This window comes from Caretta caretta, chromosome 7 (genome assembly GCF_965140235.1).
Source record: "Caretta caretta isolate rCarCar2 chromosome 7, rCarCar1.hap1, whole genome shotgun sequence".
Classification (NCBI taxonomy): domain Eukaryota; kingdom Metazoa; phylum Chordata; order Testudines; family Cheloniidae; genus Caretta; species Caretta caretta.
In genome coordinates this window covers 79,095,138-79,123,006 of record NC_134212.1, presented here as the reverse complement: position 1 = coordinate 79,123,006, position 27,869 = coordinate 79,095,138, and the positions used below count along the sequence as shown (strand labels likewise).

At 41.8% G+C, this 27,869-nt stretch overlaps 1 protein-coding gene across 4 annotated transcripts in view; it reads left to right on the top strand.

The window, feature by feature from the left end:
- The first annotated feature begins 1,594 nt into the window (after positions 1 to 1,594).
- Positions 1,595 to 27,869, top strand: part of JMJD1C (jumonji domain containing 1C) — a 310,246-nt gene continuing 283,971 nt past the window's right edge. Inside the window, exons 1-2 of one of the 4 annotated variants that reach the window (XM_048857005.2) lie at positions 1,971 to 2,053; positions 16,722 to 16,801. In XM_048857005.2, coding sequence (XP_048712962.1) covers positions 16,748 to 16,801 — 54 coding nt within the window. In that variant the 5' untranslated portion in view covers positions 1,971 to 2,053; positions 16,722 to 16,747. Of the gene's footprint in view, positions 2,054 to 16,721; positions 16,802 to 27,869 lie in introns of all 4 variants that reach the window. The other 3 variants (XR_012669363.1, XM_048857006.2, XM_048857004.2) reach the window with 3 other exon arrangements.

Sequence of the window (27,869 nt, the reverse complement as noted above, 5' to 3'; positions counted from 1 at the left end):
GTGAATGTGTTCAAACAACATATGTTGGGTCATCATTCTAGATTACCGTAACACAAAATATATGGCAGAATGTGGGTAAAACCATGGAGCAGGGTATATACAATTCTTCTCCAAGGAGTTCAGTCACAAATTTAATTAACACTTTTTTAAAGCAATCGTCAGCATGGAAGCATGTCTTCTGGAATGGTGATCGAAATATGAAGGGGCATATGAATGTTTAGCATATCTGGCACGTAAATACCTTGCAATGCTGGCTACAAAAGTGCCATGCGAACACCTTTTCTCACTTTCAGGTGACATTGTCAACAAGAAGGAGGCAGCATTATCTAAATGTAAATGTAAACAAACTTGTTTGTCTGAGTGATTGGCTGAATAAGAAGTAAGACTGAGTGGACTGGTAGGCTCTAAAGTTTTACATTTCACTCAAAAACAAAACAGTTATGTAACAAAAAAAATCTAAATTTGTAAGTTGCACTTTCACAATAAAGAGATCACACTATAGCACTTGTCTCAGGTGAATTGAAAAATACTATTTCTTTTATCACTTTTACAGTGCAAGTGTGTCTGAAAAAAAGAACAAAATTTTAGAACTAAAAACTCATGTTGCCATACAAATACGAAGTGCTATACCAGAAACAGTGTGAGATGTGACTGTGGAAGGTCTTGGAAATTACTGATGTTTTCAATGAGTATCTGGTGTTAAAAAATATCAATTAAATAGCACAATGACATCTGATCCATCTCCAGAAAAGTAGATGATTAAGTACTAACAGTAATCAAAATAGCATATTACAAATAAATAATGTAAAGAGGCATTAACCTACATTTACAGTGGATTTCAAGAAAAAGGCAGTGCAATTCAAGCACGGAGAGTAATAGTTAAGACACATTTGTGAACTGCTATGAGGCTTTATGCAGACATATAAATGGGTAAGGGATTTCTTTAAAGACTAAAAACAAGTAAGACAAGTATAATTTTCAGAGGGGGTGTATGTCAAGTATTTGATTAAATCAAGTCTGCTTCAGCAGCTCAATGCATCATACCAGATGGGGAAGCGCTGCTGGGTCGAGGCACTGGGAGGCACCACGCCTCTAAGAACACAGCCCTGGGAAGCGGGGTCTGAGCGGCACCGTCCTGCCCGGGAGAAAAAAAGCCCCCCTGTCCCCCGCCCCCCATTTTTGCAGCCCCTGAAGACAGCTCACCCTGCCCTGGCCGGGTGACCCCCGGGACCCTCCCTAGCTCAGGGGCTCCCCTCGGACCCATCTGGCAGCGCCCCTACCCCATTCTCAACCCCGGCTCCGACCCCCGATCCCGACTGTGTCCCTCAGTCCCCCCACCCCCGTTCCCCTGCCCGTGCTTGTCTCTTGCGTGCAGCCGTCTGTCCCCGCACAGACCCTGCCCATCCCCCGCCGATTCACCCCTCTGCCCCTGTTAACAGCAGGGAGCAGTCTGCAATCCCCAGGGAGGGCAGAGGCTTTAGCTGATGTTACTGAGCATGCTCAGTTCCAGCAAAGCAACAAATTTTGGGGCCGGACTCTTTCCCATGCAGCAGGAGTTCCTCCCGCCCCCTCCCCTCTCGCGCTGTCTGGCGGAGGGAGACGGCGCGTGGTGTCGGTCTCCATGGTAGTGGGCTGCGTGGGCGGAGTGGTCGGGGCTGGAGCGCGGCGGTGAGAGAGCGGCTCCCCTCGCCCCCTCCCCTCCGTGTGTTTGTGTCAGGGTGATCGCGGCGGCGGAGCTGCCCGGGGCGCCCGGCTCGGAGCGGGCGAGGGGGACGGACGCAGCCAGCCGCAGAGACAGCCCCGCTCCCCTCGGCTCGGCCGGGCTCTCGGCATGGGCGGCCCGTAGAGGAGAGGGCTGGGCGGCTGGTGCGGTGCCTGTGCGGCGGCGGCGGCCATGGCGGTGGTGGAGACGCGGCCGGAGCTGGTGGGGAAGCGGTTCCTGTGTGTCGGGGGCGCCGAAGAGGAGCCGCCGGAGCGCGGGGAGAGCGGGCGCTGGCGCGCTGGGGTCATCCGCGCCGTGTCCCACCGGGATTCGCACAGCCCCGAGCTGGCGGTAAGAGACTGGCCCCAGACCCTGCTCCCTCTGCGCGACCGGGGGCCCGGGTCACCCCCGCGGGGCGCTGCTCAGCAGGCGTTGGGGGGGTTCCGAGGGGGGAGGCGCAGGCATCGCCAGCTCTCTCTGTGGGGCTTTGGTCAGTCAGATCCTGAGGGTTGGGCAGCAGGGTGTCCTCGTTCCCCCGAGCTGGGGCCCTGCTCGGTGTGAGGGGTAGCAGAAGTGGGAGTGGTCACAGGACACCTCTTCTGCTTGCAGACAAGAGGGAATGACACAGCCTGTCTTTTCCTCTCGCTAGGCACCTAAGGTGGGGTACGGAGTGCAGTGGTAAACACACAGCCCCCCTGTGCTCTCTGTAGCATGGAAGTGCATGTCAGCCTCTTCTCCCTGCTGCACACACCGTGGTGTGTGGTGGAGAATCAATCGGGTTGACGTAGATCACGAATCCTAGAAATTATCCTGAATGCAGTAGCAAGAAACTGCCGTAATTTGGGGATTGAGATTGGGGTAAAGGTTTCTTTCGCTTCCCCAGAGAGATCGACACCCCTGATATTAATGGGAAGGCTTGTGTTGTGTATGTGTTTAGCATATGTGAGGACGACAGAGGCGGTGGCATTGATTAGACTTATTCTCTTTGCATGGAAGATATGGCTGCTATTCTGATCATTTTAGTTCTTCAAATTTATATTTTACTGAGAAGTGGTAGAATCCTAGCTTCTCTGTGGAGTGAAAATAACCATCCTTTTCATCTGACAGGTCTAAGAAACAATTATTTTTTACTAAGCTTGAATATTCATAGTACAATGGCCTGTAAAAGCTGTTTTTATTTAATGTTAAGTGACCGGTTTAAAAATACTGTTGTGATAAAAAATAATAAAAGATTATGTTGAATTGTTTCCTTTCCCTGTATGTGGTGTTGTAAGTGTTTTCCTAAGGGGTGTAGGAATGTGCGTGGAGGGAGAGAACAAGCAAGGGTATATTCTGTTGTGTTGAGACACATTCTTGCTGGGGGAAAAAACACAAGCAGGATTTCCTTGGGTTAGTGTTATGAATACATAATATGTAAAATGGAGTTTGTGTGCTATAGAGAACTCATCTTTTTATTTCTAAATTCCAGATTCTAGAAATATATGCATTGGTACTATTGCAATTGTACTGATGCATTTTTATGCTATGTTGCACATCTAAATGTGCACTTGGTTAAATATCATGACTACATAAGTTCTTTCTGTACATATAGAAAATCAGCGAACTGCGTTGTGCAGTTCCCTAGTGCTGTTGATATAGTACAGCAATTCAAGATTTAAAAACTGTCATAACTGTAATTCCTTCTTTTATATGAAAAATCAGGTAAACCAAAATATCTGTTGTTTTAGAGGTTATTGATTGCTTCATGTGGTGGTGGTGGTGGGGAAACCGTGGTCTGCTAAAGTAATCTGTGCTTGCCTTTGTTCATCCCAGGGTTTAGCTTTATTTGTATAAGTAGAAGCATTTACACTAAAACGCTGTTGTCATTACCATAGTTACTAGATTTTCTAGTTTAGATACTTTAATTCACAATTGTATGTCATTTGTCCCTTCCTCTTTGTGAAATGTCTTAAATTTTCAAACTTTGTGTCATTGTCTTAGTTTTTCTGATATCAGTTGTTTTTGTATGACACCATGGAGTTCTATAGATGTATGTTATATAAGGAATGTGTTTTAAAAACACATTTACAAGGTAGTTTTGGAGAATATATATCTAATTATGGAAATATAAACATATTGCGCAACACAATGAAAAATGTGCCAACTGCTACTAGCCAGAGTCTTATACCAATTAGTAAACTCTAGGAACAAAACTGTGATGAATAGGGGAAAGTGCTGTCTATAGACCCTTTTTTTAAAGGGGATTTATCTTTTGCTCAAAACATGCTAGCTGCTATCTGTTGTAAATATTTACATAGTCTCATTATTGCACATTACTAAGTCTTCATCTTTTAATGTATTTATCCTCGTGTCCTGTTTTACAGACAGGAAACTGAGGCACAGAATAAGGTGACTTTTATAAAGTGTCACAGAAAGTCTGTGGCAGAGCTGGGAATTAAACTCATGTCTCTCAGGTCCCAGACTGGCACATCATTGGACTATCCTTCCTCTCTCTAGGTGCTTACAGAATTCATGATACCTGTTTTACAATTTAGGGATAAGGTACAAGTGAACACAGAGAACCAAGTGGGGAGTGAGGGGAGAAGGAAGAGAAAGAACAAAGGTTGCAGTAGCAAGACTGTAGGGTTGTTTATGTGGGTTAGGCACACACCTTGATTGATTTTTTTTTATTTTTTCTTTACAGTTGTAATTAATATGTCTCATAGTAGTTCTACACTGCTGAGCCTATGCTGGCATAGCTCTCTCTTGTAGAGGTAACCTACACTGACCAAAGGAGGGTTTTCTGTCAGTGTAGGAACACCATCTCTCTGAAGGACAGTAGCTCCATAGACAGATGCCCTCTTCTGTTGTCAAAGCTGTGTCTACACTGGAGGTTTGGTTAGCATAGCTATGTTGATCAGAGGGCTTTTTTCACTCCTCTAACCAATGTAGCTATGCCAAACATATGTCTTAAATGTAGGCCAATCCTCTGAGCTGGTGTTTGAAATACATGAAACCCCTCTTCCAATGGGCATGTCTGTGTCTTCCCTGGCTCCACTACCATTTGGCTGCATTTCTAATCCTTCCACAGCCTCCATTTTAGGTGGTCCTCCCTGTGAATAGCTCCAGATCCTGCTGCTGCTCATTAGCAGAGTGAAATTGTAATGCTTTTTGGTAATTTCATCACTGCATACTGTTGTGAATAGTAACAGTTAGATTGATAAGTTTTATCAATTTCAGGCTGGCCTACCTTCTGTAAGCTGTGAACCCTGCAGAAGCACTAGAGCTGTCCAGGGGCTCAAAAAGACAGCACTGTGTCAATTCACATTTGTATGACCTTTTGCAGTTATGTGGGACACAGAAAATTTTTGAAATGAAAACTTCATACACTGCTATCTGTACTATAGTCGCTACCAACAAGTGGACAAATGAATTTTCAAGGCCTGATGTGCTTCATGAAATGGAAATGATTACTTTGTTTATAGCTAAATTCCAAAATGTTTCTGTGTAATTGAAATTTCTGTATTTACTGATAAGAAATCAAATCAGTTTTAAATAGCTAATTAAAAAAGATTAAACGCAGCTTCAAAATTCTCAGTCTTGACCTAATGAAACAAATTTCTACGTGAGATTTAAAACAGGGTAAGGGCCATCCTACTTCCTATGAGTCTACAAAGGGGCAACCAGAATTTTCCAAAGGAGGGGGGTTCAGCAAATATATGTCCTCACTGAACCCTCTACTCTCACTCTGGGCATGGAAGTGTAAGGAGATGGTGTTCTGCAGTTCTGAGAAGCAGGGAGGCAGGTCTCAGGGACCAGAACACCAGGAGGAGGAGCCACTGCTGCTCCAGTAGTGATGATTCTGTAAACCTGCAGAAGCAGCCAGTCGCAAGGAAGTGGAGTCAACACCGTATGACCTGTCAGCTCTTTGCTGACAAGTAACAGCTGATTTTCAGGGCACAGTTTTCAGAACAGTCGTTGAATCAATTTTAGCAGGATTGAACAGAAAATGATGTCCGTGAGAGTAAATATACTTATTTTCCCAAGTTCTGTTACTGCAGAAAGTATGTATTTGAAGGCACACTGTCAATCTGACATCTAGTCAAATTAAAAAAATAATAAACTTAAAGTTAAAAGTAGTTCTTTGGTACAATGACATTTGCCCCTGAGTTCTGCCAGTCTTTGTGTCTTTGCAGTCTAATTTTTCCTAATTGAAAAATATTTTTCTCTACACACATGAGAAACTAGGAAATAAATTTTTAATGGTGAGTGTTGCCTATTTAAAAAGGTCATATGCGAGAGAGTCTTTCACTACAATATATAATTTTTTAATAAGATTTATAGTGAAATCTGCTGGTTTTTGTTTCCTCATGATTTCTAAAGCTGTGCATTTAGTATACCAACATACTTTGGTAACATTTCTATATGGCAATGTTGGACAACAGTGAAATCAAGAAATCCAGTAACTTGAGTCTCCTGGGAATAGTGCTTTAAGATAAGCAGATGTGGTAACTTTCTGTATATATCACCAAGGCAACAAATAAGACAGCAAGTTAAAGGAAAACATTTCATTTCTTTGGGGGGAGGGCATGGAGAGTACCTCCAAAGATTTGTAAAAGTACTACTTAAGCATGTAGAGGTTTTTTTCTGTGACTTTGGTATTTACAGAATAATTTACAAAACATTGTTGGGGAAAATGTACAATAACAATTCTGATGGAACTTCTAAACATGCATTTTTTTTTGTTTCTCATGTCCAGTGGTATGTGGAAAAAAAAGGTGTTGAAATTAATATTTTCTATTAGTTTCTTGAAGAGTAGCAGTGGGCTTTACATGTCTTTATCCTCTCCAGTGTATCTAACAGAATACAAATTTACAAAATTTTGTAGTATAAAATGTAAACCTGATTAGGACACAGAATTATAGAAATTTAAAAATAAAGGCATCTTGTAGAAATGCTCTTTAGCAAAAAAAAAAAAAAAAAAAAAATAATTCTGCTCAAGATGTGGGTAAGCATGACTACATGATACACAGAGCTGTATTTTCCCAGACCTGGTCTACACTTAAAACTTATGTCAATGTCACTGTTTTTCAGGGTGTGAAAATCCACACCTCTGAGTGATGTAGCTATGTCAATCTAACCCCCAGTGTAGATACAGGTAGGCTGATGGAAGAATGCTTCCATCAACATAGCAACTGTTGTTTGGGGAGGTTGTGTTCCTCATACACCAAAGGAAAAAACCCTTTCATTGGTGTAGGTTGCATCTACGTTACTGGGTTATACTGGCATGGCTACAGCTCTCAAGCCATGCCCATATAGGTTCTCTAGTACATGCATACCCCCAGACTTTCGTGTTCCTCTAAATTATGCACACTCTGCTCTTTTCCTCACTTTTCCTGATGGACGATAACTTTGCTGTACTTGAAAGTTCAAAAGCAGATTTCTGTGAATGTGATGGTGTTTGCCATGTGTCAGTGTGGCATTTCACTTTTGATTTTAGGTAGGGTCGTGCATTTGAGTCTTTTACTAAACTTACTAATAAAGTAAGTTGAGATCTGGAGTATTTGAGGAAAGTGTTTTTGTTTTTTTTAAAGCAGAATTTACATAACACAAGTCAGAATCTGATTTTGTTTTTCCTTGTTTAAGTTTGACTTCTAAAAATTAACAGCTGTTGAGATGTGAGGGGATTTGGATTATCAATATACTGGAAGTGTCAATTGCAGGAAGAACTTCAAATAAAAACTATTAATGTTGGACAGAGCAGACAATGAATCCTAGTTTTAAAGCCAGTTGTGCAAGGTAAAACAAGTGTAAAACAATATCAAATAGCTTGATGGTTGCTAACATAATTGGGTAAGGTTGTGGTTAAAAGTCTTCAGGACTTTAACTCAGTTTTCTTTAATATTGGTCTGATTATGGATGTGCTATGTAGCAGTGTCATATGTCCTAGATGAGGATGGATATCTGTGTTAGTAGGACTTGAAAAATGTACTAGACACCTGTTAGAGGATACTACAAAAGATGGAAGCTTCTCTTCTTGCTTTGCCATGAGAAGCCTAGTATGTGTCTCAAATCAGCTCTTGGGAAGAGGTGCTAAACTTACCACTAGGGCAGGGGTCTCAAACATGCGGCGGCCCGCCGGGTTCTTCCCTGCAGCCTGCCAAGCTCCCCCCGGCCCCTCCCCAGCGCGCTGCAGCCCCAGCCTACCTCCAGGCCAGGAGTGGGCAAACTATGGCCCCGGACTGGATCCGGCCCTTTAGCGCTTTGGATCCGTCCTGCGGATTTGCTAACTCCGTGGTGCTGAGGGTCCCGCACTGCTCTGGGAAGTGGCGGGCACCGTTTCCCTGCGGCCCAGGGGGAGGGGGAGCAGAGCACTCCGTGAGCTGTTTTTGCCTGTGGTTACCTCCCCTGAAGCTCCCATTGGCCAGGAATGGGGACGCGCAGCCAACGTATGAGTCCTCCTGTGGCCCTCCTGGTGATTTGAGTTTGAGACCCTTGCACTAGGGTGCTGTCTCTGGATCTGGTGGAGGGATGTGAGGAGAGATGCATCTTTTTTTTGTATTAACCTTAGCTGATTAGTGTCTGAAGTATAGAGGAATGTGGGGATGATTACAATTCTTCCTGCTCTTGTTACCACCCCCAAGTGATTTTTCAGAAGCTAACCAGGGTTTGGGTAGTTTCTAGCTTCCGTAGCATTTTGTCCCACAAGAATGAAGTTGACAATATTCCTGTACGTTTCACTGTGTTATGCCCCCATGGATAAAAGCAAACGTCATCTATTTTTGGGTGAGTGGGGGAAGATAAGGAAACATTTCCTCCTCCTGCTCCCCCTCCCCAATAGAGGTAGAGGATTGGGTCTGCTGTTGTCACCACAGCTCTTCTCAGAAGCTCATTTTATTTTCTGTTGTCACTAACAAAGCGGTGAATACATTTTTGAAAGGCCACTAGGTAATTTAACAGCTTAACCACAGCAAAAAATTCAAACATAGGAGCATGCCCTAAAAATACTGGGAAGGGGCGCAAATTGAGAGGCACGAAAGGAGGGAAAGTAGTGGTAGTCCTGTAAGCGCTGCTCCCAAATAGCTGTCAAAATGAGATGTTCCTCTTTGTAGATTGTACATATGTTCAAAATCTGTGCTCTTCAGGCTCTGCTGGGTTCCTTGGGCTTGGCTCTCCCTCAGTGGGGATCAGATGCCCTGCTGTGCTGTTTGGATGATGTTCCTTCTGGACTATGGGAAAAATTAGTGGTGGCACTCTCCCATGTTCACCTCTCATGGCAACAAAGACTATGTCTATACTTCCTTCCGCTGGTGGAAGCATGTAGGGTATGTGTATCTACATGCCTCAGTGAAAAGCGGGCTGTGTCCACACTGTAGCTACGTGTGTCAATGGGACTGTCATAGGGGGAGGCAGCGGAAAAAAGCTCCAGCAGCTTCCGACTGTTTGAGCCTCTCACTGTGGCAAGGAAAGGCTCTGGCAAAGGGGAGGTAGAGGGGAAAGGCTCCCGCAATACAGAGCTGCTGAACCTTTTCCTTCTCCCTGCTCCCTGCCAGAGCCTTTTCCTGTATCAGGGAAAAGTTCAACAGAGAGCTATTTAGAGCCTTTCCCTGTGGCAGGGAAAGACTACAGTGCTACAAATAGCAGTGAATACAGGGGAGGCACTGCTTTGGTGTGTAGAGAACCGTGTAGGGTACTTACCCATAGGGTTCAGGTGTGTGTCTGCACTGTACTTGGCTAAGCCATGCTGTCTACACCCCTGCTTACCAGGGGTATAAATATGTCCTCTGCATGCTGCCGTAAAAAGTGTAAAGTGTAGATGTATCTCCAGTGAAATGTCAGTACAAGGAGACTCTGCATTACTTCATACTGTACTCAATGCATGGAAGTAGTAGTACATTATCATCATTGCATTTGGATTAACACCTATTGAGATGAATGTGCAATTCACTTCTTGAGCTACATGTTCTGTACAAACGGACAGATGATTCTGCATCAGTTGTAATTGGTTGTTTGAAAACATGAACTATATCAGCTGGAGACTTTTCTTTTTGAAATGAGAGGTGAGATTCTGGAAAAAAAAAATCACCTAGGAATATGTGTTGGTATTTTTTATTTTCCATTCACTTTTTTCAAATATTTTTATCAATTATATTAACAAAATTGTTCTGCATTAATATTTGGATTCTATTCCACGCTTACTGTCTATCAGAGTGAAATGAAAATACAGAAGCTTGTTGATTACTAAGGGGAATGTCTGCTTGACTTTTAGCAGTACTTTTGTGATACAATTAAATTCGTGACATTTATCCTTAGGATACCATTATTTATTTTATTTTTAAAAAGGGAAGGAAGATATTCTTGGCAAATGAGAATGCGAAGTATATAGTGACAATGTAGTACTGTAGTTGAAAGGACATGTTTCTGGGAGAATAGTTATGAAATCTGCGTGATTGAGGGTGTGTGTGTGTGTGTGTGGGGCGGGGGGAAATGGTGTAGTCAAGCTCCAGCCACTTACGATGCTAGAATGCCATTATGCTACTTACTGTGATTGTGCATATCTTCATAATCTGATTCTCTTTTTCCTGGCGTACCCTGATCAGTAGTGAAATTGTCAACAATGTTGACGTTAAAATTACCACAGTTTAGGGTTCAGAGTAAACCCCTTATTAGGATGTCTGAAATCTCAGGTAGGCATTACTGAATTGGTTCCATTTGGATTGTCCTTGTTAGGTGGTATAGTTTTGCACTTGTAAGGGATATAGACTGTTTTGTAAACAATGTAAGCTTAAATTCTGAAGCTCAATATTTTAGTCCCATGGAAAAGGAACATTTTTCTGAGTCATTGCCTGCTGGCCCAGTTCAGCACCTGAATGCAATGTGTGTGGTGGGGGTAGCAGCGAGGAGGAAGGGAAGAATGGGAAGTGGCAGTAATGGGAGCATTAGTAAAGATTCCTTTTGAAACAACTCTCTCCCAACCTTTTTCCTGTGGTTGAAGGTTTTGTGCCCATCTATTTTAGATGGTGCCATTTGCTGGACAAATACTTGTTTGTTACAACTTCATCTGCTCTTGAGAGTTCTCTGTATGTAACACTGACTACATATGTTAGTTCTTCTAAAGACTCTTCTGTGTGTGTGTGTGTGTGTGGTGTGCTTTATATTTGTCAGACTGTATTACAGACATAAGATTCCCAGTAGTCCTTTGAAATCCACCAGTTGCACAATTAAGCCTAGCTCTGCCCAGACAACTTTTTGTGCTTTTGTTGGCAGAATATGCTACAGCTGATAGTATTTAGATACATCCTCAAAGCCCTCTCATGTAGAAGACTCACTTGTTGGGAGGAATGGTATTGATACCTACTTTCAACTGAAAATCAGAGTGGTTATAGTGCAACACAAGGCAGGGTTGCACAACATAAAAATGTTGCTTTTGTAGCTGTGTGGCCTGGGATAATAAGGAGAAGGGACAAGCTTGTGGGTCTATAAATCAGTGTTTTTCCAAAGTGTAGGGTTGACCCCTTGAGGAGATACGGAAAGACTAACTGGTGTAGATGTATACATTAAGACTGGCAGTCCTTTTACTGGCACATAGTGAGATTGAAGAAGGACATACGTCAGTGCTCTTCACTATTTTTAAAGCGGGGGCCACTTTGGCAAAAAACCTTCAGTGTGAGAGCCACATCAGTTACTAAATTAACACATTGCTTACTACTACTTAATGAGGTAATGTTACAGAGCCACTTCTTTAACTAAAACAAAGTCTACGTGTACAATAAAACAATACTCCTTTTATAATATAATAACCAGAAAAATATATGGAATTAAAAAGGCACCTATTCGAGTAAACTTTTTAAGAGCAGAATAATGCAAAACTTAATTTAAAAACTGGATGAGCGAAAGTGTGCTTTTGGTTCTCATCTTCCAAAGCATGTATGTCTCTTGGGTTTTTTTGGCTGGCTCTGGGAGGGGGCTCAGGGCTGGGACAGGGACTTGGGGTGCAGAGTGGGTATGGGGGACTGGTCGCAGGAGACTGCAGGTTGCGTGGTGGAAGAGAAATGCTGGTCCAGCAGAGCTGGGCCTGCTGTACTCATGCTACTTCTGGTCTTAATGCTGCAGAGCTATTCAGAACCTGCCCATTGAAGAGGGTAACACTTACTTTGGGTGGCCCCAGCACCATGCTGCTCCCGGAAGGCGCCAGTGTGCCCCTGCGGTCCCTGGGGGGCACAAGGCTCTGTGTGCTGCCCCTCTCTGCAGGCACCACCGCCCGCAACTCCCATTGGCCACAGTTCCCCATTCCCGGCCAGTGGGAGCTGCGGGGGCAGCACGCAGAGGCCTCTGCTTCCCTCACCCTTTCAGACCGCAGGGGTGTTATGGCCACTTCCAGGAGCAGCATGGGGCTGGAGCAGGCAGGGAGCCTTAGCAGCAACCCCGCTGCGCCACCAGAGATTGCCATCGACAGGGAGCCACACTTAGGGTTGATAGGAGCCACCACTGGCTTGCGGACCTTGCAGTGAAGAACACTGTCACATCATTTTCCTGAGGGACTGCTTAGCTCCTAAAAGTTTGGGAAACACTGTTACAAAGCGACCTAGAAGTTTGCTTCTTTCAATCCCCTCTTTCTCTGTTCCCCAAACATACCGCTGCTGCTTAAGTTAAAGGCATTTTTGGGATATCAGTAGGAAACGTTTGCTTTATACTGTTGCACTATTGGAGAAAAGCCTACAGTGGCAACAGGAGATAAGACGGTACCTTTTGTCGTGGTCAGTTTGCAGCAACCATTGCTTCCTTGTTCTTTATCTCAGTCTATCCAAAAACCCTCTACGCTTGTATTCTGTGTCTCTTTAGTGGTTCTAGATAGTGGAAGAATGTTTTAGACGCTATGGCCTTATGACCAGATGTTTAGGTGATCTCTTGAAAGCTCAACCTAAGTGAGGTCTAGAGTCATTCACGTAACCCTCAGATAATGCAAGGAGATTAAGAACAACCATAACAAACGATAAACACAAATGTATGCAAAGCAGAATGCAAAGTAGTACTTTTATTCAAATGCATTTTTTTAATATATTTCTCAGTCTAATAAAGTCCTCTTTATCCACAAAAGCCATTTTTAAAGCCATGTCCAACTTATACACTGTCAGGAAGAGGAGTATGTGCCATTTAAGAGGGAGGCATGATGCAACACTCTAGGGTATAAAACTAGTCTTGGAAGCTCAGTTTGGGAAAGGAAGGAGCTGTGTAATGTAAGTACAGCATTAAGAACTGCAGAAGTGTTTTGTATTTCACTGTGGTAAGAGCTAAGATTATTTAACCATATCCAAGGGAGCACAATTGTAAATACTATATAATTTGCTTTGACTTTCATTGATATATTTGTTAATGGGCCCAAAATAATTACCGTCTTGGCACAGATAAAATGGGATGCACCTCATGTACAGTGGAGAGCTATTGAGTTCATTTAGTGTACATGTATGCCCCTGCTTGTCATAATTTTTTTTCTCTATCAAGTTCAGTAACCAGTATTTTTTTACATTGAATGGGTTTGTCAGTATCTGACCTTTGACTTAAAAACAACTTTATAGCCCGCAAGGCTGTGGGGGAGGGAAGACACCTAAAAATGTCAACTGAATACTGTTCACATCCATATTGCCACTACATAGTGAGTCTCTATCGCAGGGGTGGGCAAACTTTTTGGCCCGAGGGCCACATCTGGGTGGGGAAATGGCATGCAGGGTCATGAATGTAGGGCTGGGGTAGGGATGCGGGAGGGAGTGTGGGGTGCAATAGGGGTTGTGGTGTGCAGGAAGGGGCTCAGGGCAAGGGGTTGGGATGCATGAGGAGGTGTGGGGTCCATGAGGGGGCTCAGGGCAGGCTTGGGTGCAGCAGGGGGAGGGGTGCAGGGTGCGGTAGGGGGCTCAGGGCAGGGGTGCAGACAGGGGTTGGGGTGTGAGGTGTAGGAGGGGTTTGAGGTGCGGTTGCTGATTACTACCTTGCCCTGATTGAGGGCCTCAGACATATAGACTGCCCACTGCTCTGCCTGACTATAAGCCAGAGCCATTAGCTGAATATGGTCCCACCCTAATTGAGGGCACCGGGCCTGTAGACTTATTGCTACCCTGCCCTACTGCAGGCCAGAAGCATTAGCTGTGTGCTATCCTGCTGTGGCTGAGGGTGGGGCTCACAGACCCAATTGCAGCTTGGACCTATTACCTGCTGGCTAAATCCCCCCTGAATGGAATCGCTCTAAGAGTTTTTTTAAGATGGGACGTGTTTTACAAGAACATACTTGCCAAGTTTAGTGGAAAGGATTTTCCTTGCACATCTTGGTTAAAAGAAAATTACCATTAGGCAGAGATCAAGCATGAAAATTTTCATATAAAAAAGTGAGTTTTGCAAAAAGATAAACATGTGAAATAAGCTTTTAACTGAAATTATTTTATAACTTTCACTGTAAGAAGTGTTATTGAGCATCTGCTATATGTTTATAGCAGAAACAATTTTTGTTCTATGTTGGTTAAATTTTAATTGGGCAGCTAAGTTTTTAAAGTAAGAAAATCATAACTTAAACTGTAGAATAAATTTATTTTGCTAGAAAGAGCTTTTGCATCTTCAACCAATGTATATAGTCATTTTCAGACTTCAAAAGACATTGTAAATATGATTGGACCTAGTGTTTTGAAATAATAACATGAAAACTAGTTCCACATATCTCACTTTCTTTTTCTTCTCTTCTGGTGTTGGAAATGCCAAATCACCAAGGTAGTTAGTAGAAGAATGCAGGTGATGTGCATCTCTACAATAAGAGTGTATGAGTAAGGAGGAGAAAAAGGATTTATTGGTGGCAATCCATCCCTTGCAGCATGGGGGATGGATTGAAGAAGAGTGCACCACCTTCTTCCTCAGAGCATGGAGTGGAATTATTGATGCTGCCTTTCCACTTTCCTCTTTCAGCTGCTGAACCTCCAACTGAGGAGTTGTCTAAACCTTTTTCCCACATCCTCTTCCCCAACTGCTCCCATTCATGAACACTGTTTTAACTTGGTCCCGTCAAGTAGCTTAGCTCTCATTCCTGCTTCTTCCTATGGCAAAACTTTTCCGAACTCGTCGCAAACATTATTCTTTCCACCTCAGTAGGTGATCTGATAGTTCTACCAGCTCCATCCTTTAAATAATGAGACATAGAAACCTTGTCTTAATAGCATCCAATTTAAGTGTAAATAGACATAGCAAGTGGACAACTACTGATAATTTGGTTGGTTATGGAGTTGACATTAGCACTTCTTGTAGTATCAAGTGGTGGCTTTGTTGACTGTGCTGCTCCTTTTCTGGTCAGGGATGTAATCATTTGAATGGAAGAAGGAGGAAGGCTGAAGAGAAGGTGTGTGTGTTTATACTCTACATTTGATCTGAAATGTAACAGATACCCAATTCCAAATGTGCACTCATTTGTGCCAGTCTCCGATGAAAGTCTGGGGATAAAAATCTGAGTTCTACATAGTGAACAGAGGACACAATTACACTCCAGAATGTATAATGAACTTCTGTCAGGCCTGGTATTAGAATTGCTGAGGCTACTTATTTGATACTATTAGTGTTCATCTCTGTTACTGTTTTTGTTGCACCAAGGAGCCCTAGTCATGGACTAGGAATCCATTGTACTAGGTGTTCTACAAACACAGAACAAAAAGATGGTCCAGGTCACAAAAAGAAGACAATATAATTAGACAACAGACCCAGACAGGAATACAAGGAAACAATGAGACAATAGATCAGCACGTGATAGGCAGTAGTATCTGTGCACAAGCAGCCCAACCATTGTCATGTTTTTGTAGGCATAAAGGCAAACGAGCAATTTGAAGAGGGATAATGAGGTAGCTTTGTGGATATGTAAGAGGAGCTCCTTCCAAGTGAGAGTCTGGGGCAACATGGGAGAAAGCATAAAGATGCTTCTTTGAAAATGTAACAGGTAGACAATGCAGGTTTGTCTCGTGGGCAGGTCAGAGGTGCGAGTCGATTCCTGAATAGCGAACGAGAGATGCTGAAAGGTGGGGTGGGGAGGGGATAGGTTGTGAAGGGCCTTTAAAGTGAAGACAAGCAGCTTATATCAAGGAGGAGCCAGTGAATGGATGCAGAGAGAGGGGTGATATAGTGAAGGGATTGCTAGGAAAATGATCTTTGTAGCAGCACACTACATGGATATGAGTAGGGCAAGATTATATTTGTCAAGGCCAGAGAAGAAGATGCTGCAGTAATTGAGATGAGAGTCTGTATGAGTTTTAGCTCTGCAGTTGGAAAGGAAAAGCCGTATCTTAGAGATATTATGCAGAAAGAAATGGCAAGACTTAGTTGTAGCTTGGATGTGGAGACTTGAAGAGATGTCAGAGTCAAAGAGAACACCTAAGATATGGGACGGAATAACAGGATAGTGGTATTGTCCATAGTGGAGAAGAAGCAGGGGAGAAGGAGCTTGGATGGGGAAGATGGAGGTCTGTTTTAGTCAAGTTGAGCTTGAGCTAACTGCTAAACATCCATGAGAAGTTGTCAGGAAATGGGTTTGCAGTCTTGGCCTCTCTGAAACAGTGGGATTGTCTCAAGTACAGTAGAACCTCAGTTATGAACTCTTTGGGAATGGAGATGGTTCATAACTCTGAACAAAACGTGGTGGTGGTGGTTTCAAAAATGTACAACTGAAGATTGACTTAATTCAGCTTTGAAACTTTACTACACTGAAGAAAAATGTTGCTTTTAGCCATTTTAATTTAAATTTAAACAAGAATAGAAAGTTCCTTACCTTGTGAAATATTTTTTTTAAACTGTCCTTTATTTTTTAGCAGTGTATGTTTAATACAGTACTGTACTGCATTTGCTTTTTTTGGGCGGGGTGGGGTGTCTCTGCTGCTGTCTGATTACGTATTTCTGGTTCCAAATGAGATGTGTAGCTGACCGGTCAGTTGGTAACTCTGGTGTTCATATCTGTGAAGCTCTACTGTTGTTTGATTCAACTCATAGCAGTAGATACGTTCTGAATCTGTTTTTTTTTTTTTAGGCTGTGTTGAGCCATTGGGACTGAACATGAGGTGTGAAATCATACTGTGGACCTTCGTCTCTTTTTTCCAGTTCCTCCAGGTTGTTCTCAAGGTTTCTCCTTTTGAAGTGGTGAACATATGTCTGAGCTCAGATAAAGAAATGCTCAATGAGGTCTTGGAATGCCTTGTGCAATTTTCTGCAATTCTGATACTGATCTAGTGTGGTGGTTCTCAACCTTGCCAGACTACTGTAACCTTTTCAGGAGTCTGATTTGTTTTTTGTACACCAGGTTTCACCTCACTTAAACTACTTGCTTACAAACTCAAGAAATAAAAATATGAAAGTGTCACAGCACACTATTACTGAAAAATTGCTTGCTTTCTCATTTTTACCATACAATTATAAAATCAATCAATTGGAATATAAATACTGTACTTGCATTTCAGTGTATAGTATATAGAGTTGTATAATCAAGTCATTGTATGAAATTTTAGTTTGTATTGACCACGCTAGTGCTTTTTATGTAGCCCATTGTAAAATTAGGCAAACATCTAGATGAGTTGATGTACCCCTGGAAGACCTTGGTATACCCCCAGGGGTACATGTACCCTTGGTTGAGAATCACTGATTTAGGAACAATTGAGTCAAGTTCACAACCACTACAGTGACATTTAGATGATTGCATCGTTCTCACAGGTTGTCGACATATACAGCTGATCAGTGGTTGTGGAGAAAACTGAGTGCTGGTAGGCTCGGTGTGACTCAGATCACATGTTACAGGGAATCTTTGTTCCTGTGCCATGGCAGTGGTTGAGGTAAAAATTCTTGGCTTCCATTTTGGCCACAAAATCTGAACAATCAGGACCAGCAGAATAGCTGAGTGATACATTCACCTGGTCTGCCTCAGTATGGTAACAACTGAGTTCGTTGTTGAGAGGAATGGACAAATTTCTTAGGATGTCAATTGGCTGTAAGCCATCTTAAGCATTTAAGTGGGAAGCATCAAGTGAGAGGAAAAAAATAATCCATCTATTCTGATTGGTGTTCACTGAGTTTTGCTTAACGTTTCGGATGTTGACTAGTGAGTTGGCAGCCTTCACCTTCCTCCCTCCCCGAATCCCCCAACCTATGAAAGCCAAGTCTTTTATAACTGATATAACTTGTCAGCAACTGAGCCTGTTATCCCCATTTTTCCCCAAAATCTTCACATCTTGGGTCTCATCTTGCCACCCTCTTGTTCAGTGTCTATATGAAGCCACTGGGGAGACAGACTTCCTGAGGTGCATTGTCTGCAATAGTTTAGTGCTTCTCAGCTCCAAATTTTTTTTTTAAGAACCCTGATGTGATCAATTTTATACTGTCCAGTAATTTATGAATGCAGTATGCTGACCTGGTTATTGGGATGTTTACTGTATGGGTATATTAGTTTAAATTTAATAGGGTGCTATTGGGAAAAACAAGGGGAAAGGAAAGAAGGGCTCAAGATAAACTGCCATTTAGCTAAAACTTAAGGGATGTTGAGGGACAATGGAAGAGCCTGGGAACACAGACTCTGGCAGATTAAAATAGGAGCACATTTTCAAAGGGGGGTGTGGGGGGAGAGAGTTAAAGGGAACGAGACTGATACAAGGACCCTGTTGCAGCTGTCTGAAGAAGTTAGGACTGCCTAGGTTACCATCAGGGGATGGTAAGCCTTTAGGTAACACAGATGTGTGATCTGTCTTAAAAATCTTTAGCTAATGCTTTTTCTACTAGGGCTGTCGATTAATCGCAGTTAACTCATGCGATTAACTCAAAAAATTAATCATGATTAAAAAAATTAATTGAAGTTTTAATCGCACTGCTAAACTGTAGAATGCCAATTGAAATTTATTAAATATTTTTGGATGTGTTTCTACATTTTCAAATATATTGATTTCAATTACAACACAGAATACAAAGTATACAGTACTCACTTTATTTTTTATTCCAAATATTTGCACTGTAAAAGTGACAAAAGAAATAGTATTTTTCAGTTGACCTCAGACAAGTACTGTATTGTGAAAGTGCAACTTACAAATGTAGATTTTTTTTGTTACATAACTGTTTTGTTTTTGAGTGCAATGTAAAACTTTAGAGCCTACAAGTCCACTCAGTCCTATTTATTATTCAGCCAGTTGCGAAGACTAACAAGTTTGTTTACGTTTGCAGGAGATAAAGCTCCCTGCTTCTTATTTACAATGTCACCTGAAAGTGAGAACAGGCATTTTCATGGCACTTTTGTAGCAGGCATTGCAAGATATTTACGTGCCAAATATGCTCAATTTTCATATGCACCTTCATGCTTCAACCACCATTCCAGAGGATATGCTTCCATGCTGATGAGGTTAGTTAAAAAAATCATGCATTAATGAAATTTGTGAATGAACTCCTTGAGAGAGAATTGTATGTCTCCTGCTCTGTTACTTGCATTCTGCCATATATTCCATGTTATAGCAGTCTCAGATGATGACCCAGCACATGTTTGTTTTAAGAACACTTTCACTGTAGATTTGACAAAACATAAAGAAGGTACGAATGTGAGATTTCTAAAGACAGCTACAGCATTCGACCCAAGGTTTAGGAATCTGAAGTGCCTTCTAAAATCTGAGCGGGATTAGGTGTGGAGCATGCTTTCACAAGTCTTTAAAGAGCAACACTCCAATGCGGGAAACTACAGAACCTGAACCACCCCTCCACCCCCCCAAAAAAAATCAACCTTCTGCTTGTGGCATCTGACTCAGATGATGAAAATGAACATATGTTGGTCCACGCTTCTTTGGATCGTTGTCGAGCAGAACCCGACATCAGCATGGACGCATGTCCTCTGGAATGGTGGTTGAAGCACAAAGGGACATATGAATCTTTAGCGTGTCTGGCACATAAATATTTTGCGACACTAGCTAAAACAATGCCATGCAAATGCCTGTTCTCACTTTCAGGTGACATTGTAAACAAGAAGCAGGCAGCATTATCTCCCATAAATGTAAACCAACTTGTTTGTCTGAGTTATTGGCTGAACAAGAAGTAGGACTGCATGGACTTCCAGGCTCTAAAATTTTACATTGTTTTATTTTTGAATACAAGTTTTTTTGTACATAATTCTACATTTTGTAAGTTCAACTTCCATGACAGAGATTCCACTACAGTACTTGTATTAGGTGAATTGAAAAACACTGTTCTTTTGTTTTTTTACAGTACAAATATTTGCAGTAAAAAATAAAGTGAGCACTGTACACTTTGTATTGTAATTGAAATCAATATATTTGGAAATGTAGAAAACACCAAATTTATTTAAATAAATGGTATTCTATTTAACAGCATGATTACTCGCCCTTAATTTTTTTAATTGTGCAATTAATTACAATTTTTTTAATCACTTGACATCCCTGGTTTCTACTCTTAAGAATAAATTATACTTGGGTTTTAAAAAAGCAGTGAGTCCCATCGCTAGATACAGCTGGTCACAGATGCATGAAGAGAAGATGTCTGAACTCAGTTGGACCTTTTGGGTAAGAACAGCGTTTAAACAGAATACCGTAGCCTGAGGCTTGATCTGAAAGTCAGAGAATTGTGGAATTCTATCCTGGGGATAGGTGAAGGTACCAGTCCTGACACCAGAGGGGGTACACTCAGAGACCAGAGAGGAGCAGCTAGTCCTATAACCAGGACATCTGGTTCTACAGTCTCATCAGTCTTAGGTGAGAGTGGATCTTGTGTACGCATACCTGTGCTAGCTTGAATAACAATTATAGTGAAGCTACAGCAGCACAGACTGTACAAACCTGCCAAGCACCCTGGGTATGTATTTGAGAGGGTAGCCTATGCTGTAGGATGCGTTGTTGTGGCTTCATTGCTAGTATTATTCAAGCTGGCTAGATCTAGCTAGTTCAGATACATCTACAGTTGCTGCAGTCACACCTCTGATTGCAGTGTAGACCTACCTGTAGGGTTTGTCTGTGCTTGGAGGGAGGGCTGTGATTTCCTGGCTTGTGTACACATACTCACGCTAGCTCAGTGAGAGCGCATGACTGTGCTACTGTGTCTGCACTACTGGTTTTTAAGTGAATCATAGAAGATTACAGCTGGAAGAGACCTCGGGAGTCATCTAGTTCAACCTCCTGCTCAAAGCAGGACCAACCCCAACTAAATCATCCCAACCAGGGCTTTGTCAAGCCAGGCTTTATAAACCTCCAAGGATGGAGGTCCACCACCTCCCTAGGTAATCCATTCCAGTGCTTCACCACCTTCCTAGTGAAATAGTTTTCCTAATATCCAGCCTAGACCTCCCCCACTGCAACTTGAGACCACTGCTGCTTCTTCTGTCATCTGCCACCACTGAGAACAGCCTAGCTCCATCCTCTTTGGAACCCTCCCCTTCAGGTAGCTGCTATCAAATCCCACCCTCCCTTACTATTCTCTTCTGCAGACTAAATAAGCCCAGTTCCCTCAGCCTCTCCTCGTAAGTCATGTGCCCCCGGATCATTTTTGTTGCCCTCTGCTGGACTGGACTCTCTCCAATTTGTCCATATACTTTCTGTGATCTTCTCTGATAGTGCTCTTGCTCTCAGAGTAAGTACAGGTACCTTTGGTCAGATGGGTTTGTACTTGGCATGCCTAGCCTGTGTCACTGCTGCCTGTGCTACTGTGGCTATGCCATTATTTTTAAGCATGCTAGCTTGATGAGAGCTAGCGTGAGTATGTCTGCTTGTGCTGGAAAGTCACAAAACCCCAGCTCCTAGCATAGACCTACCCTTAGATAGGGATTTAAAAGAAGTGATCTCAAGCTCCCTGTGATGCTTGTTGGTGGGGGAGAGCTTTTAAAAGACAGACCTGGTATTTGAACCATAAGTTAAAGGATTATGCCTGATTTTCCAAAAACATGGGTGGCAGCCTCCTGATAATTTCCAAAATATGGGTGGCAGCCTTTGGGTTTGATTATGGTTGTGACTCCATTTTATAGAAGTGGTCGTTGTGACTTCATAGCTACAGTTGAGTTCCATTTTGCAATTAAAGCAGGGATTCAGTCTTTTTGATTTGCGTGAGAAGTGCAGCACATCTTCCCCCCCCAACTTAGAATACTTACTTTTTAAGTACAGAATTATTTTTCAGTCTACAATGAAATCCACTAGCTTCACTTTATATTTAACTTTTAAATTTTTCCTTTAAGAAATTTAGCATGTCTTTATCCTAAATATTCTTAACAGTGGAATAATGGAGACATCACTGAGTTATTAATGGATGTTGTATCTAATTATTATGATTACATGGGCCACAGACCCACTCAAGTCAGTCTTAAGTGAAGCCATTGGGACATTACAAGTAACTGCATCAATTGCCACGCTTCCTCTCCATCAAGGAAGCTACAATTCTGCTGGCTGCAGTCACTTAGTAGTGTGAGGGAAAACTGGACATTCATGTAGAGAGTTCTCATTGACAGATTACTTTGTCCAACTATCACTGTTCTCCAAAGGCTCCATAGCTGTATACTGGCTGTCAGTGGTTGAAAAGCTTCCAGTAGCATTGCTGCTTTGGCTGTACTTAGCATTGAGGTGTCACTGGTGGTAAAACTGATGCAGGAGTGCAGGGGGCACGCAGACATTAAGATGCAGGGCCTTGTTTCTCCCTGCCTTCTTTTCCCATAGAAGTAGTCTCTCTAACACAGCCCTCTGAACCAATGACTAAATTGAAAATTAAGGGCTAAATGCATAAGTATACCTTTGTTGCTTCATGGTGCTCTGGAGATGGAAAGCGGCTGATACGGAAAAATGAAATGTTCATAAAATCAGTAGTCTAATCTGGGACCACAGATGCTAAAGTGCCTTAATCATAGTCCTGTGATAATTACATGTTGTTGTTACAGGGCAGAGTTAAGGTTGTGTGGGTTCCTGAACTCTGCATTTCTTAAAAGAAATCTAAACATCTTAAATTAGGTTTAACCATAATTCTATATTTCCTGAAAATGTAATGCTTGGGTTTTGAAATACCTACAACATCTCTATATCATCTGAATGAATTACAAGTTGTGTGAAAAAGTGTAAAAATGTACTACTATTTTTCTCCTTCCCCTACATAGCTTTCTTAAAGGGAAGAAGAAAAACATCTGAGATAATAGTTTTGTGGCTGTTCTCTGTGTGTTCTAGGGGTGAGTCCCACAGTCATTTCCTGGGTTCAAGTGTTTCACCCTTGTGCTTGACAGTTTCATTGTTCTAGTGAAACAACTGTCTTTGGACAGGTTTCAGAGTAACAGCCGTGTTAGTCTGTATTCGCAAAAAGAGAAGGAGTACTTGTGGCACCTTAGAGACTAACCAATTTATTTGAGCATAAGCTTTCGTGAGCTACAGCTCACTTCATTGGACAGTCATGGTCATTCAGCAGGAGGGGATTTGTCAGGTAATTAGTTCCAATGAGAGCTTTGACTATACAACCAAAACCTTGAATTGGGGCTTGTCTATACTGGCATTTTACAGTGCTGCAACTTTCTCGCTCAAGGGTGTGAAAAAGCACCCCCTTGAGCACTGCAAGTTTCAGTGCTGTAAAATGGTAGTGTAGACAGTGCACCAGTGCGGGGAGTGACTTCCCTTGTGGAGGTGGTGGTGTGTGTGGGGTTTTTTTTATAGTGCTGGGGAGCTCTCTCCTAGCGCTGGTGCCACGACTACACAGCTGCAGCAGCGCTTTAACGTGGCTAGTGAAGACATACCCTTGGAGTGCCTATTGTACAAGGAGCTGATGCAAGGAGTGGAACAGTGAGGTGATTTGCTGTTGGTAGCTTGTATTGCTGAGAAGGCAGGACAGCTGCTTTTTGAAATTACTGGACCCTCCCCACCACAAGGTCCTTACCTTCATTCCTAGGAATAATGATTTGCAATATTTAAGTCTCAAGATGATTTGATGGTGCATGATATTTTTCATTCCATCTGTTCAGTTTTAAACACCCACAGTTTTTTCTTCCATGGTGTTGGTCCCATATCTATAATCTTCCCCAACCCACATTTTGTTTTGTTGGGCACATCTCATTTATTTTAGGATGGGGTTGGAGGAGGGTGGTTTATTGTGGTTTTTGTAATATGGTACAGTCACCTGATTTTCCTCCAAAGGGATAAGAAGGTTCTTTTATAAATACTAATCCTACTCTTAAGCTTGTTTTTGGCTTTTCCTGTATTTTTAACTTGTAAGAATTTCTTATTTCATTAAATAATGCTATTTAACTTAAAATGCGTGTTGCTTATACTTCAGCTTGTCACTAAAGTCTTCAATCACTATTGATTACTTTTTATCTTTTTACTTTCACTTTGTTTTTGTTTTCTACTCTCACGTTTCTCACTCCTCATGGAAAGGCAGCAGATCAGGACCAGATGTCACTAATTACTCCCTTCTCTTCAAATGCAGGCGTGTTTTTTTAGAATTCTCCCTGGAAAAACATGTCTCCAGCTCTGCTGAAGAAGAAATTTTTGATTAAGAACAGCAAAAAATGAACATTTATCATTTAAAAAAGCACTTTTAATGTTGCCAGTGCATGAGATTTCAGGGAGTTTTAACTATATTGGAAGTGTGAATGGTCTGCCTTATTCTGTTAAATCACTCGGGACACAAATATGATCTGACACATAGTGCTACATTTCCTAGAGGATCCAACCAGCCTTTCTGGTCCTTAATCAAATGATATTCTTAGTGTTGATTTAAGGATCTTCCTCCTTTTTTCCCCCCTCTCCCATCGTTGGGATCCTGTGTTCAGTGACTGTCCTGTTGGCTGAGATGATGACTTGATTTGGTTTCTTTTACAACTCATTAGAGCGGTTTGTAAGTCATCTTAATTGGTTTTGCTTGACAGCAGTATGAGCTGCACCCTCTGGTCTGTTCATATTGCCTCTATTGTGATGCAGGCCCATGAGCACACTAATCCTTTGCAGTGGCAGAGCAGGGTACTGCTACTAACTAGCCATGCTGACCTCCGGATTTCATTGTTTGCCTTGTTAAAGAGGTTAGAAAAGAGTGCAAGATTCTAATTGTATTTGCTTTCAGGCCTTCTTGAGAGAGAGTATTAAGTAATATGGATCATTTGGGACTCAAAGGCAAGAGTGCTCTTTTTAAGCCATGTCCAGGAAGGGGACTCCTTTTAGAATAGATTTAATACAATTAAATCAAATTAACTAGAAACTTTTTACTTGAGCTTCTCATAAACTATTATTAACACACATGTTCAAGTGAGCATACATTTAAAAGTATCTTGTAATTTGCTTAAAGGAACACTGTCTTAAATTGAGATTTTTTTAAACTGACTACAATTGAAAGTAATTCTATTTTCTGACAAAGCATCCTTTAAAGAATGTCTTGAAACTTTATCTTAAGTTTCTTTTATTTTATAAGCATTCTTCTTGCTGATTAGAAGATGATGTTTCGGACTTGAGAAACATCATACCTATGGGGCAAAACTGAGTTTTTTATTTATTTATTTATTTTGTTCTGTTTATACAGTGCCTGGGCACAGTGGGGTGGTGGTCCATCACTGGGGTGTCTAGGCACTATGAGAATAAAAAATAGTAATAATCACCAGTAACGATTGGGCTCATACCTATTTTCTTCTCTCCATTATGTATATGTTTGCCAGTTCTCTCTCTGGTTTCAATTTGTTTCAGCTTTGCTGTCGCTTTTACTGGTAAAAATTCACTTTCAGGGCCAGTGGCTGTGTGTGTGTGAGAGCAGGCATGTGAAGTCTTTGCAGGGCAGTGAAGAATGAGTGATGATGATTTGCTTTGTGCATGAGACATGAACTACAATTGAGCCATCAGTAAAACACTGAAACTTACTGAAATTATATCAACCATGCAAAGCAAACTGAAAAATAAAGAAATATGTATTTTTATTATCAATTATAGTAATCTGTGGGGTTCTAATAATTAGTTACAACATTTTCTGATAGAAATATGATTTTTCAATAAAACCCTTGCAGTAGCCACGTGAATGGGCTTTATTCAATTTGAATCAGTTCGCAATAACGTTTTTGCATATATTAGTCTACATTTCGGTTGGGTTTTGAAATGTGTAGATCTCCAGTGTGTTTCTTGGCTTGTGTCTTGAAATTGTGTTTAAGTTGAAACAGATGTTTGCTTTTTAGGTCATGCAAAGTATTCTTTTCATTGCTTGTTTTGTTCAAGTAAAATACACTTCTTTCTGGCTGGTTTAGTTACTGAGTGTAACTAGTGAGTTTAAAAATCAAATTTATTATTAGGTGTTCTTAATGTGCTGTATGGTGATGAGTGCTTTTGGGAAAGGTGGTGGGGACATTCACTGTCACAGTAGTTACACTGATATTTGTGATGTGCAATATCAGGTCCTTCTTTTACCAAAGCTTGACTTTATTTGATGGATTGCAGTATCCCTTTGGGCCTGATCTGAATGTCTGTCCTATTTTAGTCAATGGTAGATTAGCTTGAGAAGGGCTGCAGGATCGCTTTTTTCTTAACCCAACCCACCTCTCTCACGTAGAGAGCTTATTTTTCTAAATTTTTTTTTAGTATAACCTATGGTGTGAATTTAAACAGGTGAAGGTATACTGGTGTAATGTTCTGTGTAGGCACTCTTATTCTAGTATAAGTGGCTTTTTCAGTTTAGTTTGTTGCTTGGGATGAGGTTTAAACTAAACTGAAAAAAAAAACACTTACGTTGGAATCCATGTCCACAGAGAGGGGCTTGTACCAAAATGTGCACTTTATGTCCTGGTTTATGGTGAAAATTTAGCTCAACCTAGCTAAATCTCTTAGGGGTGTGAAAAATTGGTCCAGTCCACCAGAATGGAGGCAATTATGGTTTTCTTTTGGCATGGTCACTGCAGTGGACATGTCACCCTCAGTCGGACTCCACAGAGGAGGGCAGATGTTTCCTTTTGCTATCTGTGAGAGAGCCTTTTGCAAAATATTTTTTTTAATGTTGGATAATGAGTTTCCCTTTTGGTTCTTTTTCTCTATCAGTTTTCTCTCTCCCTCCAGCTTGGCCTTCATCTGTAGGGGAAATATTCTTAATTGAAGCATATTGTGGAAGGCTGGGACCACCTAGTTTGGATCCACAGTTCACTACTTCGGTTGAGTTGCTGCAGCAGCAACAGAAAAGAGCTCTTCTTTGTGCTTCCTCGCTCAGAAAAGGAATTTTGAAATTGGCTTAGAGAGCACTGCTCAAAGAAGATTCTCTTCGTACTTGAGGGCTCCTCCAGAATTTACTATCTTGTGAGGATAAGCCAGGGTACCTATTCCCACAGTCAGTAGTTTAGCTGTCTCTGTTCCAGTGTGCTGTACCTATATATAGGTACAGCATACTGGGGTCTCATTCAATAGATTCAGCAGGGAGGTTTTGGTATCTGACACTAGCCTACCTCCTTTTCAGTATAATTATTATGCTTTCTTTGGGTGACACTGCTCCACATTCCTGGTGAACAGTTCCCGAAACATTGGGGAGAGAAGCATAGCAATTTTTTGAACCAACTCGACCATTCGGCTTCCCACCTTCACCTACATCATGCCACAAAACCTACAAGACAGTTTTGTAAGATAATGAAAACTTCGGAGTCTCATATGTGCATCATAGAAGCACAGGCAGCCTGATAACAGCAACAAGGTTGCTCTCGAGCAGTTTAGGCGGTATCCACAATAGTAACGCTGACAGTATCTCACAACTGCTTCTAATCTAAAGCGCTACCAAGAAGTAAAACCAATGCACCACTCCAGCTCCACAGAAGCAAATGATCGACCTGCCTGGAGAACACAGCTCACAAAAAAGAGACCCCTCACTCCACCACTCGACTAGTTATGATTTTCATGACAATCAGTCATGCTGTCCAGGCTTGTAGAGCCCACGGCTTGTAGAACCAAGCACCCTGGGTCAACATCATGTCTTGTAACAAGGCAGTCATGACCCACAACTACCCAGAAAAAAATATTTTAAGTCAGGATCCTATGGCAGCTAGAATTTCCAAATGACTCTGTAGACCTAAGACATGGACTCTTAAAAGTTCTAGGTGGGAAGTTGAAGGATTTGGAGTTCTGGAAGAACAAAGGAAACCATTTCTCTGTATGTTCTCTCATTCCTCAGTTTTGGTGTCTGTGCCTATGTCACCTTTTCATGAGTGTAGTTATTTCCTATAAGTAACAGATTATTT